Source organism: Leuciscus leuciscus, assembly GCF_965113295.1.
Source record: "Leuciscus leuciscus genome assembly, chromosome: 18".
NCBI lineage: Eukaryota > Metazoa > Chordata > Actinopteri > Cypriniformes > Leuciscidae > Leuciscus > Leuciscus leuciscus.
Window position 1 is genome coordinate 21,629,748 of NC_138742.1, and position 16,925 is coordinate 21,646,672.

Consider the following 16,925-nt stretch of genomic DNA (forward strand, 5'->3'; position numbering starts at 1 on the left):
TTTTTCAGGTCTCTGTGTCGAAGGATTTACTATTCAATGGCGAATTTCCCAGGTAACCTGTGCATTTGGAGTAAGGTGAGGTTTATAGATCTTCAAGTATAGCACTGCTCTACTTAAGAGGGGCAGGCATTTGTGCATGAATGTGTTTTTGAGCATTTAGAAAACAAAGTGATGACCTCAATGACAGAGAGGTGTTTAGGCTCTATAGCATCACTGGAGCAGTAAAGGCCAGGGCAGAGATCGCAGAGGAATGTGATATCAGCTGCTGTGTGCTCTGCTTGAACAGCTTACACTGGATTAGAGTGAAACATAGTTCAACCAAAAATGAGTATGCTTTCGTCATTTACTCACCCTCATGTTCTAAACCTGTTTAACATTTTGACATTTTTGCTATATTTAACTCTGAGGAATTATTTAATATGCATCTAATCTGAAAGGGATACTTCACCGATTAGCATTAAGCTTATTTTCTGGCTTTTCTAAGTCTAGAAGGCACCAACTTCTAAAATTATTTCACATTTCTACTACATAAATGACCCAATTTAAATACACATTCATCTTTCCAGCGGTGAAATATCCCTTGAAAAGTTAGATGCTTGTATTAATATCTTGTCTGGCTGGTTTTTGACTGCATTTAGTTCTGAAGAATTAAATGGCAAAATAGCCATCTGGAGATGGACTTTGAGAATGCCACCTCCGAGCACTCCTCCCGCGATGATGAAGCACATGGAGTTACTCAAGGTGTACACTCATGCAGTGGCCAGATTACAGCTAGACTGGCCACAGGAGAAAGAGCAAGTGCTCAAAGTAAGAGCAAATTTATTTCCGGTGGCCAGGGGAGGGGCCTCAGTGGCGGTCTCTCACCTTCCTCACGTGTGTTTGTGCCCTCGACGTCAGCATATTTGACTATCGTGGGTGCAAGGGCACATGGTTATACAATGATGCCCCAGTTGGAAGAGACACTCATCATCACTTAATATGTAAGCACTCCCCACCAAGCCATGCAGAACAACATTCATGCATTCATACACCTCCGGTGTTTCGGGGGAAGCGGTTTCCAGAGCAATGTTAAATATTCGGCTGCTTCCTGCCGTGTCCCAGGACACGGGATATTTAACATTCACCCAACAAGACGTTGTGCACAAGACATTACGTCACCAGATGTTGCCTCGAAATTGGTGCCCCTTTTGGAGAAGGTGGCAGCGTTGAAACTACTGCCAAACATATGTTCTTGGGTTTTGATAACTGTAGGAAAAGGCTACAGAATACAGTTTGCGCACCGTCCTCTATGTTTCAACGCCGTGGTCTCCACTACCATGAAACCGGAACAGGCACACTTGCTGATAGTAGAACTGCAAACTCTGCTGGACAAAGGGGCCATAGAACATGTTCCCCTCCCAGACAGACAGTCAAGGTTATACAGGGTTGCGTTCAATTCTAGACCTTCGCAGTTTGAACCAATCTCTCAGAACATTCAAGTTCAAAATGTTGACAGTCAAAATTATTGTGTTTCAAATTCAACACAAAGATTGGATTGTCACAATCGACCTCAAGGACTCCTATTTTCATATAGAAATTCTGGTGGACAACACTGCAGTTGTCGCTTATACAAATGGCCAGGGCAGACTGCGTTCGCGCAGTTTGAACAAACTAGCACAGCAGGTTCTGCTTTGGCCTCAGGATAAGTTCCTGTCCCTCACGGTGATTTACATTCCCAGAAGCATGCATGAGCAGATCTATTGTCCAGACAGGAGGTCACACACAGGGATTGGAAGCTCCATTCCGATGTAGTCATTCAGATCTGGGAAAGATTTCTACGAGGCAGAGGTGGAACTCTTTGCTTCACAAGAAACAGCGGAATGTCCCCTGTACTTCTTGCTGACTCCTCCAGCCCCCCGGTCATGCCTAGTGCTGAGAGCACCTCATTGGCCGACCAGAGTCTGGTTCTCAGAAATAATATCTCTCATCGATGGCTCTCCGTGGGCGATACCGAATAGGAGAGATGATATTCCATCCCCGGCCCGAGTTATGGAATCTTCATGTTTGGCCCCTGAGGGAGGCCTGCTAAGAGATGTTGGACTTTCAGCGGATGTAATAGAGACCATTCTGAGTGCTAGGTCTCCCTCCACTAGAAGAATGTACGCCCTTAAGTGAAAGGTGGTGTACTATCATGCAGACCCAGTCCACTGCCAGATTGTTTCAATGCTGGAGTTTCTGTAGGCACATGTCCTGCTACTCTCAGACTGTGAATGACTACTTTCATGACTGAGACCACCAGTCAGAGTGAAAGTTACCTCATGGGATTTAGCTGTGGTCCTTGAGGGGCTAGTCAACAACCCCTAGAGACAGCCTCGGTCAAACTTCTAACTTAAAAGATGGTTTTCCTTATGTCTATCCCGTCACTAAAGAGGATTGGGGATTTGCAAGCTCTGTCGGTTTCGCCATCCTGCTTAGACATTGCCCCTGGCTAACTGTCGCATTGGGTGAGGGACACAAAGCAAACTGTCGCATTGGGTGAGGGATGCTATTGCTCTAGCCTATGAGACACTTTGAAGCTTTGCCTCTAGGCGTTGGGGCTCATTCTACCAGGGAAGTTGCAGGGCTTTAGCAAGAGGTGCCGCACCCCTTGCAGCAAGTATGTGATGCAGCAGGCTGGTCCTTTCCACACACATGTATTAGATTCTATAGTTTGGATGTTCATGTTACTCCAGGCTCACTTGAGTCCATGAGTCGACATCACAAGCCCTGTCTGAGGCCCTTCTTGTGTTTGTGCGCATGCACTACACAACCTTGAGGGGTCCAGACACTTCCAGTGCGGCAGAGTTGGAATTCTCGTTCCCATAGCGCTGTTCGTGCAGCATTGCATGTAGCTTTTGAAAGGGAACGTCTCGGGTTACTTGACTGTCACCCTGTCCACTGAAAAAGCGAGAACGAGATGCTGCGCTTCATTGCCGCACTGGGGGTGTGTTCAGGACGTTCTTCAGACAAAATGACCTGATGAGCGCGCCTGTCACACGTCTATTTATAGCCTCTGACACGTGCATTCCGATGACCTCATCATCAGAGGTTATTTAAGCCAAATGTTTGGTGTGTTTGCCACACATGCTCACAACTGGTCAAACAAAAATGTTTTTCCCATATCGCTGTTCACACAGCATCTCGTTCCTGCTTTTTCAGGGAACAGGGTTACAGTCAAGTAACCCAAGACATTTTCTATTTTAAAATGTAATTTATTCCTGTGATGCAAAGCTGAATTTTCAGCATCATTACTCCTGTCTTCAGTGTCACATGATCCCTTAGAAATCATTATAATATGATGATTTGCTGCTCAAGAACCATTTCACATTACTATCAATGTTGAAAACAGTTGCTTAATGTTTTTGTGGATGTTTTTTTTTTTGTTTTTTTTTTTGTGTTTTGATGAAAAGGAAGTTCAAAAGAACATCATTTATTTAACATTTTTTATAACAATTCAAAAGTGTTTACTGTCAGTTGGTTCAATTTAATTCATCCTTGCTGAATAAAAGTATTAGTTTTAATTTTAATTAATTTTAATTTATTTATTTTATTTTATTTTTATCGTACTGACACCAAACATTGGAATGCTTTTGATCAGATATATATTGGACTACATTTGTAATACTTTGTGTCATTGCATCTTATCTGAATCTTGAAAACTCCTGTACCCATTCTATTACTAATGGAAAACAAGTACATTGTTCAAAATTTCTCCTTTTGTATTTTCACAGAACAATCAATACATGTTTAGAACAACATGGGGCTGAGTAAATGATGACAGAATAAAAATGTTGGGGTTAATATCCCTTCAAGACCCACTACTTTGTCAAGTGCAAACATTGTTACATTATTATCCTGCCAGGCCTTGGATATACTAAGAACAAATTGACGTTCAGAATATTCTGCCAAATTCAACTGACAGAAATTCTCTGATGTAGTGGCACTGATGGCCTCTCAAGTCAGGTTTTAAAATAATTCCCTGAACTATCTTTAATGTAGATTATCTATCTTTAATGTAGATTAACATCATATTAAAATGGCACATCTGCATGAAAAAAGGGCTTAATAAATGTGCCATGACTTTCAAAACTGACACCAGCTCATGGGATTCTTTTGAAATCTTTGGTGGTTTAATGTTTTAGTTAAGATTGCAGACCACACATGTTGTAATGTGAGCATGCACTCCATTCAGGGATGTCAAAAAAGAAAACCATTTTAAATCTCACAGAAAAGCCATTTATTGAATACCTACAGTCAGCTACTGTCTAAATTCCCAAGCATAGAGTAAAAGACCTTTTCATTTTTCCCTCTGTGGGCCTGATTATACACAAAATGCTCATTTATTAAGTTTATAACTATTAAGTTATAATCAGTCACAATCGATGATCTCTAATATGCCTTCTACTATCTAGTGATTTTGCAAGCCCTGCTAATTTGCTAGTAATCATTTCATTGTATCATTTTTAATAAGGGTAAGGGGTTAACAACACAAAAAAAAAAATATATATATATATATATATATATATATATATATATATATACTGATATATAATGAGCCAATGAAGTCAGACAGTCACTGGCATGAGTCACCGAAGAGTCACTGGCACATTGACCATGCACCAATGAATAAACAAATAAAATCATAGACGAGACATACGCCATGTCTGAAACCATCAAATGACTGTACTATGCATTCAACCTGAAATCTGCACAAACTAGACAAACAAACAAAAAACATTACCATTGGATGTGAGATCAAATTAATCAAGCCTTTGGTGGAGCTGCATCTTATAGTAAATGGAGGCCAGTCATAAAGTGATTTAATTATATTAAAATTATTTTACACAGGAAAAACGGCAAGTAAACCACAAAAGACCCCACATCAAAAACCTCTAATGCTCAGGATGAATTGGCATCAGCTAGTATTACTAAAGCCAAACAGCATTTAGGCTGAATTTAGGGCATGGCAAGGCAGTGCTAAAGCTGTTATGCAGCTTCATATTCATTCCTCCTTGTAATGTACTCTCTTCAGTCCAGTGAGAGAGGATGAATTCATTACAGCTCTGGTATCGATCTGACAGGCCTCAGCTGAGTCAACTGGAAGAGAATTCTCTCCCAATGCCCATAAACACATCTTTTACCTCAAAGCTCATCCAGGGAGTTCTTAGAAGAAGAATGGATGGGCAGACAGATGGACAAGCAGACAGACAGAAGTACAGTATGCAAGGATGTGCATGGATAGACATACAAACCCATGGATGGATTGATAAACAAACGGATGGATAGATAGACTGATGCATGGAAGGATGGATGAATGAACAGAGAGATGGACAGATAGACAAATTGATGGATGTGCAAGGATAGACAGGATATATATGGATGCATAGATGGACGGATAGATGAATGGATGGACAGATGAGTGGACGGATGCATACAAATAGATAGACAACCCATGGATGGATAGATGGACAATAAAAATGGATGAATGTAAACGCTCAAATAGACAGACAATGGATGGATGGATAAATGGATGGGTGGGCAGACAGACAGACAGACAGATGTATGAACAGATGGGACAGACAACCTACAGATGGATGGATGGATGGATGGATGGATGGATGGATGGATGGATGGATGGATGGATGGATGGATGGATGGATGGATGGATGGATGGATGGATGGATGGATGGATGGATGGATGGATGGATGGATGGATGGATGGATGGATGGGTGGATGGATGGTTGGATGGGTGGATGGATGGATGGTTGGTTGGACGGACGGAAGGACGGACGGACGGACAGATGGACGGACAGCCAGTCAGACAAACAGATAAGATGGGCGGACAGATGAATGGGTGGATGGACAAGATAACAGGTTAAAGTTCATATAAATGTCATCATCCCTTACACCATGGCATTAATGAAATTACCAGCCATCAATTAACTTCCTCAACAGTCAAAAACGGTCAAACATCTGAGACTTCAATCTGTTTTAACTGTGAAGAGACACTAACACTAGTCAATGTCATCAGACAACCAAGACAACAGAGATGAAACTCATGGAAATCGCTCAACCATTAAAGGTCTTCCAGGAACAACTGCATTTAGAAAGTGGATCCACTCAGCATTTAGACCAGCACAAGACAAAGTGATTAGAATGATGCATATACAGTTTATCCCGCCACTGGGTCGATGCTTCTGAATGGGTGAGATTGGTGAAACGCTGATCTAGCAGGAACGCTTTTATCTTAAAGTGGGAAAGAACAGCAATGCAGAAGAAAACCGCTTACATCCTCATTCCTACACACAAAAACATGATTGATTCACACAACAGAACATAAGAGGTAGATAAAACAATACAACAGTGTACAGAGAGTGTAAGAGAGAGAACAAAGAGAACATGCCACAAACTTCACAGCTGAAATCATCAACGGCACTCATCCAAGCAAAAGCAGTGATACATCAGACTCATAATCATACACTTTCCTTCAGTGAGGGAGGAACAGTAAACACATTTGTGGCCTCCACGCATACTGGCAGATGGAGAAGGTGGGTGAGCTGGGTCTGAGTGGGTGATGGCCTAAAGACTCAGCACAGAACAGGAAACTGAGGCTGCCCGATGATTAGTCACTGATACATCACTATGCACCATGATACAACATCATTACAGGATAACCAGAGACAATCAGATGTACAGTTCTGTTCATGTCTGTATCCGAAACCAAAATGACGCTTAAAGGGATAGTTCACCTAAAAATGAAAATTATGTCATAATTTACTCGTCATCATTTACTGAAAAAATACAAAAAATGTATATTCAAAATAATATATTTTGAAGAAAGTTGGTAACTAAATAAATTTAAAAAATAAAAATAATAATAAAAAAATAAAAAACATTCAGACATTTCTCAAAATATCTTCTTGTAATTTCCACAAAAGAAAGTAAGTCATACAGATTTGGAACGACATGATAGTGAGTAAACAATGACAGAATTCTAATTTTGGATTTTCTTTTCAGCTTGTGATTATCTACTTTTGGAATAATGATTTAGCTCATTTGAATATGTTTTAGATCATTAGACGTGACTGCATGGTACCCTGGAAAGAATGAAACCAGACTGAAACAGACTGAAACCAGATTTCTTAAAAGGTGTCTTCATACAAGCACCGCCTGTTAATGCACTGACTGTCTGAGCATAGAAGCAGCAAGACAGCTGCCTTCGGTTTTGGACGCAGCCCAGTTGTCTGAAACCAAATGGAATTAAATTGGCTACATATGTGACCTTGCTATGAAATCCAAAGGATTGTGGGTAGATATGTCCATATTCTGTCTATTTAGCTTACAGTATGTTGGTTCCCATAATAATGATTGGATTATCATTCTGAAATGATATTGGCGTACAACTAGATGATGAACCAGTCATTAAACAATTGCTAAGAGGCTAGTTTATGGCATCTACGGTATAAAAAAGGAAGTGTGATAAATTGTGAAGAATTGATGCAACACTTGGCACTTCCAGATGGTCCATGAAATGAGAAAATAGGGTAAACAAGAAAACAATGATTTGGGGAAAGAGAGAGGGAAAAGTGCAATGGTTAGTAAGATATAGATTTTTGACCCACCATTGTAGCTACACTCATAAAACCCCAGAACCAAAGCACTTGCATTTTGTAATACAACATAGGAATGGAGAGAGGATGGGGATGAGGGGATGAAAAGAAGTAATTGAGAGAAAGCGTGTAAACAAACAGAATGACTGAGGATGGAGGGTGAAAATTCATTTCATATCTCTAGGCCCAAAGACCTGTCGATAGAGATCAAAGCCTGCTGGGTCAAATGATTGTACATTGGGAGTCTCAGCTGTATACAGTGGATGTTAAATGTGGTTTGCCTTCTCTCAATTGCTTTAAAGAATTGTTCGGCAAAAAATGTATTCACCCTCATGCCAAAAGAAGATATTTTAAAGAATGTTTCAACTGTTTTTGTCCGTACAATGAAAGTAAATGGGGTCCAATGTTGTTGACTTTTATTATATGGACCAACATAAATATACTGAGACATTCTTCTTCTTTTGTGTTCAGCAGAATAAACAAAGTCATATAAGTTTGGACAGAATTTTTCTTTTTCGATGAACAGTCAAATGATGACTTTCCAATCAGGTTTCCCAGTCAAATAGGAAGTGCTGAAAAGAAAAGAAAAGAAAAGAAAAGAAAAGAAAAGAAAAGAAAAGAAAAGAAAAGAAAAGAAAAGAAAAGAAAAGAAAAGAAAAGATCACTTTCAATGGCTACTTTGGATACTGAATTGTTCACTCCTGTAAATAAACCCTTCAGTCACTGTGCTGAAGGTCATGACCCAGTGATCTGCTGTCAGGATGCAGAGGTTTTTCCTTATGGGTCTCAAATAAACATCCATGACAGAGCGATGTACTATTGGTGCACTGCATTGCCAAAACCACAGATTACAATTCCTCTTTTATTATACAGTTATATCCTGTTTGACCTGTCAGCTTACCTGATAATGACGTACATGACCAGGCAGTTTCCAACCAGCCCCACCACGCAGACGAACATGTAGACCACTACTATAGTGATCTTGAAGCCCCTTGGGAAGAAGCTGTCAGTCCCGTTGAAGGAGCTGAAGTTGTTCTGGAACAGGGACTCATACAGATGGAAGTGTCTGGGGTCAGCAAAGCCGGTGGAATCATTTGAGTACTCCATGAGAGCAGCTATTGCACACACACACACACACACACATACACAACAAAAACAACAACACAAAAATGCTGAGTCAAAACAGGGACTCGTTGTACAGATGGAAGTGTCTGGGGTCAGCAAAGCCAGAGGAATCAGTTGAGTACTCCATGAGTGCAGCTATTGCAATGCACACACACACACACACACACACACACACACACACACACACACACACACACACACACACACACACACACAACAAAAACAACAACACAAAAATGCTGAGTCAAAGTCTCCATACTGTCTATCTCACATGAAAACAGACATACAGAGAGACTGTTATTCTACTGATTTTAGCTTGGTTAATCTTACATAAACAGGTTAAGGATGTGATGCTTATTTTTTGTCCAGATCTACTAAGTTGTTAAAAAAATCTAATTCACCCAGACTTGAAGTATCTAGTGACGTGATTACACATGATGCACATGTTTTCAGTTTGTGAATTAAAATTAATTTTCTTATTTTTGTGGTAAAAAGTAAAAAATAAATACATAATCTTTCATTATTTATTTAACAAAAAACTTGCTTCCTAATCTAGCCGTATAATAAGCCTAGCATTGTACGAATATTGTTGGCTCTTTGAATAATTGCTTTTGTTTCTCTTTTGTAACTCGCTTTTTGATTAAATTTGATTAAAATAAGAATAAATGCATGTACTGTAAATGTAAACAAAAATATGCAGTTCAGCAATATAGTTTTAAAATATCATTATTTGAAAAACTTTGTCCGCCAAATCAGTCAGTCTGGTGTAACCAATTTGCAGGCAGCCATTTTGTTGTCATGTGACATGACAACAAACCACTAGCCTCTCAAGCTTTACGAAAATACAGATTTTGACCATATAAAAAATTCTTTGTTAGTTCAAATTAAATATCCCTGATTAAAAATGATTGATATTTATGATTCAGAAATATACTTGTAAAACATTTATTTTACCTTGTAAACATGTTTTAAAAAAATCACATAAAAAAAAGAAAATGTGAGCACAAATATAACATTAAGAACTTAAGAATTTTTTTTTTTTTTTTTTTTTTTTTTTAGATCTCAGACAGCTTTATTCGTCATTGACCCGCATGAATTTAGCTACAGTTGATGAGGTAGGGGTGATATGCGAGGCGCATAGTGAACATCTACTGTACTGTCAACAGTTTGCGCATGAAATACATTACACAGTTTGGCTACACAGAAAACAACCCATCCATGCGAAATTCCTGGTAACATCCACACCGGACCAGACAAAGTATAGCCTACAATAATTTCTATCACATCGCTTCAGCAGGATTCAAATAGAGCAGCACATACCGCTGTTTGGAGAAATCCCGTGTGATCGCTTATGCGTCCGACTCCTGTAAGCAAGCGACGAATTCTTGTTTCTGCTATTCTTTGTGTTTTAAGCAGTCTCAGAGCTCTGTTTCCAGCAGCCAAAGATATTCACATCCCTGTGCATCTCAGGAAAAAGAGAAACATTTTTTTTTTTTTTGAACGAGCGCAGTGGGAGGGGGAGGTGCGCTAAAGCACTTGCTTGTTGTTGCGAATCTTCAGCAGCGACTTACATCTCCACTAGGTATCTTTCAGTCTCTCTCTCTCTCTCTCTCTCTCTCTCTCTCTCTCTCTCTCTCTCTCTCTCCTCTCTCTCTCGGCACGCGCTAACCCAAACGCTGATTACGCAGGGGTGGCGCGCGCATGCAGGTGTCAGTGGCACGCGCGCGTCTGAACAGGTGTCTTTGGTGGAGAGTCGGTGTAACAGTATGAACTGTATGTTTTTGGAAGAAGTATAATTGACTTTACATATTACTAAAATATATTATGTTTAACGAGCCAATACATACGGTAAACTACAGTAAACTTTTTTTTAATAATGTTTGTGTATAAATAAAACTAAAACCATATATATATATATATATATATATATATATATATATATATATATATATATATATATATATATATATGCTTCTATACACACAGCTAGTTCCAAATGCAGCAGTTTTCATTTTCATCTAGTTTTAAATTGAAGTAGGCCTACTAAAACCAAAATCGAAAACTTAATAAAAACTATAAAAACTAAATTACTAAACCTTGAATTAAAATTAAAATGGAAACAGAAAATATATAATTAAAATCTAATTCAAAATACAAAATATAAACAACTATAATAGTATATCAATAATAAAATAAAAAAATAAAAAAAGTATTTATTTTTTATTGTTTAGTTCATGTTTACTACCCTGATTTTGTGCACTGTGTTTACCCTTGACTTTTAACAAACACATTTTAATAGCACAATTTTTACCACAAATGTACCTTAAACAGTGCAGGAAAATGATAAAGGCAAAAAGATAAATAAAATGATGAAAAGCTAATAAGATAAATGGTGACCAGTTGCAGCATATACACGTTCGCTTGAATGTGTATTTAAATACATTTTACATAAAATCTTGTTGACAAATAACATCAATGTATTATAATCAACCACCCATGTTTCACTTCTCATGACACTTCATGTGCCTCTCTGGCCTCAAGCTCTTATATTCAAGCATCATTTGTGATAATTGCAGCAGACTGCAAAGTGCAACAGTTTTAATGGGTAAGTCATTAATGCCTTTTGAATTATTTGCAGGATGCGTCTGATTTTGCATGCACATTTCTTTCCTCAGCCATGTGACAGAGAACTGAGAAGCGCACAAATGCTTTCTCAGCTGAATGTCAGTGATGCATGTTGTATGTGCTGCGCTTAAATGTTTCAGCTCTGAGAACTTTAATGAGAGTTTGAAGGGGAGTGTTGGCTACAGGGGGAGCTCATGCTCAGCTCAGGTATCAACGCACCGTAAATCACAGCATTGTTACTTTGACAACATGTGGCACTCATCAGTCACATAAGCATTGGTTGATTCTTGTTTTTTATGCCTAAAGGAAACTTGCGTTGGAGGCTCAGAGTACTTGGTGCATTAATGTGGACTAATAACATTTTGCTCCATGAATTTTTTGCTCTCCTAAGCAGTTTCTCGCACTGTGGACCTAGTTGAGTTAACGGAATATGCGAAGCGTTATATATTAATAGAAAGCAAAGTCTGAGAGCGCAACCTGCTCAGGGAAATGTTACAATCTGTTTACTACATAGCCGTCAGACTGTCCATGGTGCTGAAACCTACAAAAGTAAAACAGACAAGCTCTCAGCTTTTAGCAGAAAGCATGACTTTGGGATTAATCAATTATAGTATAAAGCCATAATATAAGGGAGACCAGGGCAAGTTATCACATAGTAAGTACGTTTTGAGACGAATGATTAATCTACCAGTGGATTTATATGTTGGTTTCACACATTCAGCTCGTAAAGTGTCTTATAATATATATATTTGCTGTATCTGTTGTGTAAACAAGTGAAAAAGACAAGTAAAACAACCCTATCATAGAATCAGATAAGATTCAGGTAGCTTTTGAAGCAGATTTTTAATGTTCACTAGCTTTTTGTCACCAAGATTTTAAGGTCTTACTTTCAAAAATAAACTAAACTAAAGTAAAGGTGTGACCACTAGCCCGGGCCTACTATTTTAGCTTGTAAAAAGCATTTAAACTGCAATCTTATTGCAATACTACACACATTATTTGAATCTCAGCTGATTAAACCTGTTAGATGTGAAATATCCTGCTGTGCTTTTATAAGCCAGGAAATTAGCAGCATGTTCTGCTTGGATTCATTTGATCACCCGTGTCATCTTATATGTAGCAAATGTGGTTGCATTATAAATGTCAGTTTGTGAATTATAATGTGAAAATGTTGCACCATACAAATGCTAATGAAATCAATCCTTCATGGTGTTGTAAAACCCACCAGGATTAGACTAATGCTGATGTCATTTCTGATGTCATTTGCTATTATATATCTATTTTCCCCTCTCTTGTGTACACAAGATTTGAATTATGTCCACTAAATGTGATAAGGGTTCACTTAATAGGTTTCAGATAAGGTATGTGTACTTTTATTTACTTGCACATTGTAAAGTGTCTAGGCTGTAGAAAACACACAATGGACGATATGAAGAAATACAAAGTCTTTAATATTAAACTCAGGAGTAACATAACCTACACGTTAACACAAACAATCAGGGACTGAACAAAACAAATACACAAGCAGACTAAACAGCAGCTGACAAGACTTAACTAATTGGAAACCATAGAGACTAACGAAACAGGTGCAGACAAGATTATACAGCAGCCATAGAGCTTCTATTTTTTTATATATTTTTTGTTATGTATTATTTTTATATATGTATATACTGCTGTTCAAAAGTTTGTTTTTGTTCTGCTATTCAAAATAATAATTAAAGTATCTTATGCTCCCCAAGGATGCATTTATTTGTTACAAAGTGCAGTCAAAAGTAACATTGTGAAATTCTATTACAATTTAAATGAACTGTTTTCTATTTGGTCTTAAAATGTAATTTATTCCGGTGATGGCAAAGTTGAATTTTCATAATAAAGAGTTAGCAGATATTAAGCAGACAGTCTAATTCTCTAATGACCGATAGTTGACATGTAGTTGCAAAGTTACTTAGAATGTCTATAAATTGGACTATCGAAATAAAGTGTTAAAGTTAAATAAAGGTAAAATAACTGTTTTCATTTTACAAGTTTCTTGTAATTGTAAATTTCACTGTATACCCTATGAATAGGACAACTTTGACATTGGGTTTTGGGAGGAACCTGAAATCTCAGATGGAGAAGAAAGAATTACGGGCTGTACGGGGTGAAATGAATGTGATGGAGCATTGAAGAGCAGAAATGAGAGGTAAAGAGAGGAAACCTGTGGGGGAAGGATGACTAATAGCAATAATGGCTGTGAGTGACATGGTGAGAACATAAAACGACCAATAATGGATGAGAAGAAAAATGGTAGGTTAAGTGCTATAACATAGTGCTAAAATAAGGCGCAAAGACACTGAAAGATGGAAGAAAGAAAACAACAAGGGACTGCTAAAAGAGATTGATGGTGCATGGGTGTGATGCCTCATTCAAACTACTCAAAGCTTTTGAAATTGTGAAAGAGCGTTTCTCGGAGATGTGTCACAGCATTCTTTGTTTTATAAAAATATGAGTGTGCATTGATTGAACAAATAGGAGGAGAAGATATTGTTTGCTGTGTAATGTGTAAAATGTGTAAATGTGTAAATGTGGAGAAGTTACCTCAAGAAACAGGAAATGGGACGCACCCATATTAAATTTGGCAAACACAAGTGGCACAAATTATGGCTAATGATTTTCATATTATGGATACTGATACATGGTGAGCATTAACATGCTATTTAGTCTAAATTAATAGTATGAAAAAGTGATTTTAATTTTGAGATTACATTCAACAGTATTAAAATGAATAGGGTTTTAAAAATTTTAAGTGAGTGTAAAGTTAATATAAATGTAACACCATGTCCTATCCCGCCGTGACGGCGATATGCGATTCTGTTTAGGAAATGGTTTATATTTCTGCAACGTCGTGCTAGAACAACAACATGCAAAGTATGACAATGATAATTGCAAGTAATGATTATGTGCAATATTTAATGTCAAAAGAACTTAATGTGAGTTTGAATATCATTTTGCATGACCTTCATAACCATAGGCTACTGAAAGCGACAATGGATAATTCATCTTAGATCTTGAAAATAAATGAAAGGAAACAAGAATGTTCAGAACTGTTAACTCAGTGTGAACAAACAAGTGTATTATACGATGAAGAAAGATGAAGTCACTCAGTATGTAGTGCTGACCGCTTTTCCACTTATTTTTCATATGGCACTACTTGGCTCGGTTTGCTTTACCACTGCAGTTTAGAACCACTTCAAAATGGGTGGGATTATAGACTGATCATTATAGTTGGCCGCCACCTCATCTACTGAACACGATACAGCCATTTCTTTTTTCAAGTTGTGTGCAACGATCGTTAAAAGCAAGTTGTTTAAAAAAAGTTGTGCTAATAAAAAATACTGCGTTGGCTGTTGCTGACTATTTAAATCTAGCGGGTTTGGTGTCTCGTGCTGCAAATTAAAAAAAGTACCACCTTAGTTGAGGTTCCAACCGAGCCGTACCGATACTAAGTAAACACTGCAGATCACTAATTGGTCAGAGAGAATCGTCTCTACCAGCGTTTGCTGGTTGGATTTGCGACACGATACACCAAAGCCGTATCAAGCCGTACCATGCAGTGGAAATGTGCCTATGGTGAATTTAATTGACGGCTATCTGAACTCGTTTTCATTCACTCCTTCAAGTGAACTGTAGTGGACTAACGTAGGGAATAGTGATTGAGGGTTTGGGGCAATTTTGGATTCAGCCTCGGTCTAGTGTGGACAGACAAATTGCTTGTCCCTGGAATCTTATCTCGTCGAGTCTGGTTAGCACAAAGTGTAAAAATAACCAATACAGATAAGAACCTGATTCATTATTTTGTCATGAATGAATCCAATTTATTTACATGATGCCTTTTTAGGTTACCTGACAAAACATTTTTCCAGTGAAAGTAGGACAGAACTTCCATTTTGAATTGTCTGGATTGTCTGGGAAACGTGGTTTCTACATCACAGGTAGGCTACTTGGAGGTTATGTGAAAACTAATAATAAGAGAGTGTGGTGACTTCAAACGAAAAGTAAAGCAATTTTTAGAGGCAGATCAAGTTACATTACATTTTGATGAAGGAGTACAAAGTCTTTTTTTCTTCTTTGGAATACATGCACCAATAAATTGTTCATAATAACAGCAGGAACATGCATCAGTAAAATTAAAATGGCCATAAGGAGTCTTACTGTAGATCAATGCTCCCCAAACACTGCAAAAAGATCATTTCTAGAGGAACTGATGTGCTTTGGAATGGAGATGTGGGTGGTTACATCAGCGGTTTCTGGTTATTATGTGGGATGGTGTTGTGGAGGGTCTGCAGAGGCATGAAGTGGTCAAATGAAGACTATGATACCCTCCTTATCCTTCAAACCTCCATCTTCAAATACAGAAATGCTTCATCTCAACCTTCAAACCATCCAGCCTTGCTCAATCTTTCTTCCTCTTTCTACTGTTCAATCAATGCATTTGAGCAACAAAACAATCTCTTTAGTCTATTCAGACCTATTAAATGATACGGTTTCAGGATTCGCTTCATGGATGACTACCTAATTAAAAAAGCCCTTATATCTCCTGTATCTCATTTATTCAGCAAGGGCTGAGAGATTATGCTACTGATAGGAGAATAATTGAAGGCTCAGATGTGAAACGCATTATGTACATTTATTTTTCATTCAGATGAATGTGCCACTCATATTGTCATTTATTCTTCAAGAGTTCTTTAAATGAGCACTATGGATGTCAAGATCACTAGCATTCCTCATTCTTGACACCTGCCTGTCAACTTCATTGTCGTTCATGAATTTGTCAGCAGTCTGTCATGTTGTCATTGGCCACTAAGCATGTCTATAAACGTCCTACAATATGTCCTAACGATTTGTGGGGAAGTGTAACATCCTGTAGGAAACCCCACAAACATAACATGCACACATAAGACCTATTGATCAAAGCCAAATGAAGAACATCATAAAAGAACTAGTAGAATGGAGCTCAAGACATTCATTGAGGAAGACAGAAGGCGTGTGTAGACTGCATTTCTTCGGAACTACACACTGAATTCCACAGATGGAATTCAGAGAATGTCAGCATGGGATCAATTCCATTTAAATTCAATTAGACGTAACAGACAAAAGAACTGGAAGTACAGAGAGACAGAAAGAGATTGAGGGACAAATCATTACAAGTATATTACGACTCTATTTCCCCCCAAATTATGTGCTTATTGATTTGTATCCTCATTTAAAGTTCTAAACTACCTTTCTTGTTGATTATGTAATTCTAGACTCACTAGTTTGTACTTTTGAATCACATTAAGTTGATTCACATTCATTTATGTTAAGCAAATGACATGAATTGTATTTAATATCAGACGAGTAAGGTAATGAGCAGTTTCCCAGAATGGTAATCACAAACGAGGCAATATTCAAAAACATCACAGTTAACACAGTTTTAAAAAGGCAAATAGCTAGTATTGAGTAACTTACATTTTCAGACACAATTGTCTATTTTTGCTCCGACAATGAAAATAATTTCAAAAGTAACC

At 38.0% G+C, this 16,925-nt stretch overlaps 1 protein-coding gene and 1 long non-coding RNA gene across 2 annotated transcripts in view; one reads left to right on the forward strand and one right to left on the reverse strand.

The window, feature by feature from the left end:
- The window catches only part of oprl1 (opiate receptor-like 1), a 38,945-nt gene extending 28,583 nt beyond the window's left edge, over positions 1 to 10,362 (reverse strand). The window contains exons 1-2 of the mRNA XM_082144504.1: positions 10,075 to 10,362; positions 8,531 to 8,744 (exon numbers count right to left, since the gene is read on the reverse strand). Of these exons, the coding sequence (XP_082000630.1) occupies positions 8,531 to 8,736 (206 nt within the window). The 5' untranslated portion in view covers positions 8,737 to 8,744; positions 10,075 to 10,362. The remainder of the gene's footprint in view (positions 1 to 8,530; positions 8,745 to 10,074) is intronic.
- LOC309480123 overlaps positions 1 to 16,925 on the forward strand; it is a 390,541-nt gene that overhangs the window by 262,074 nt on the left and 111,542 nt on the right. The window lies entirely within an intron of this gene.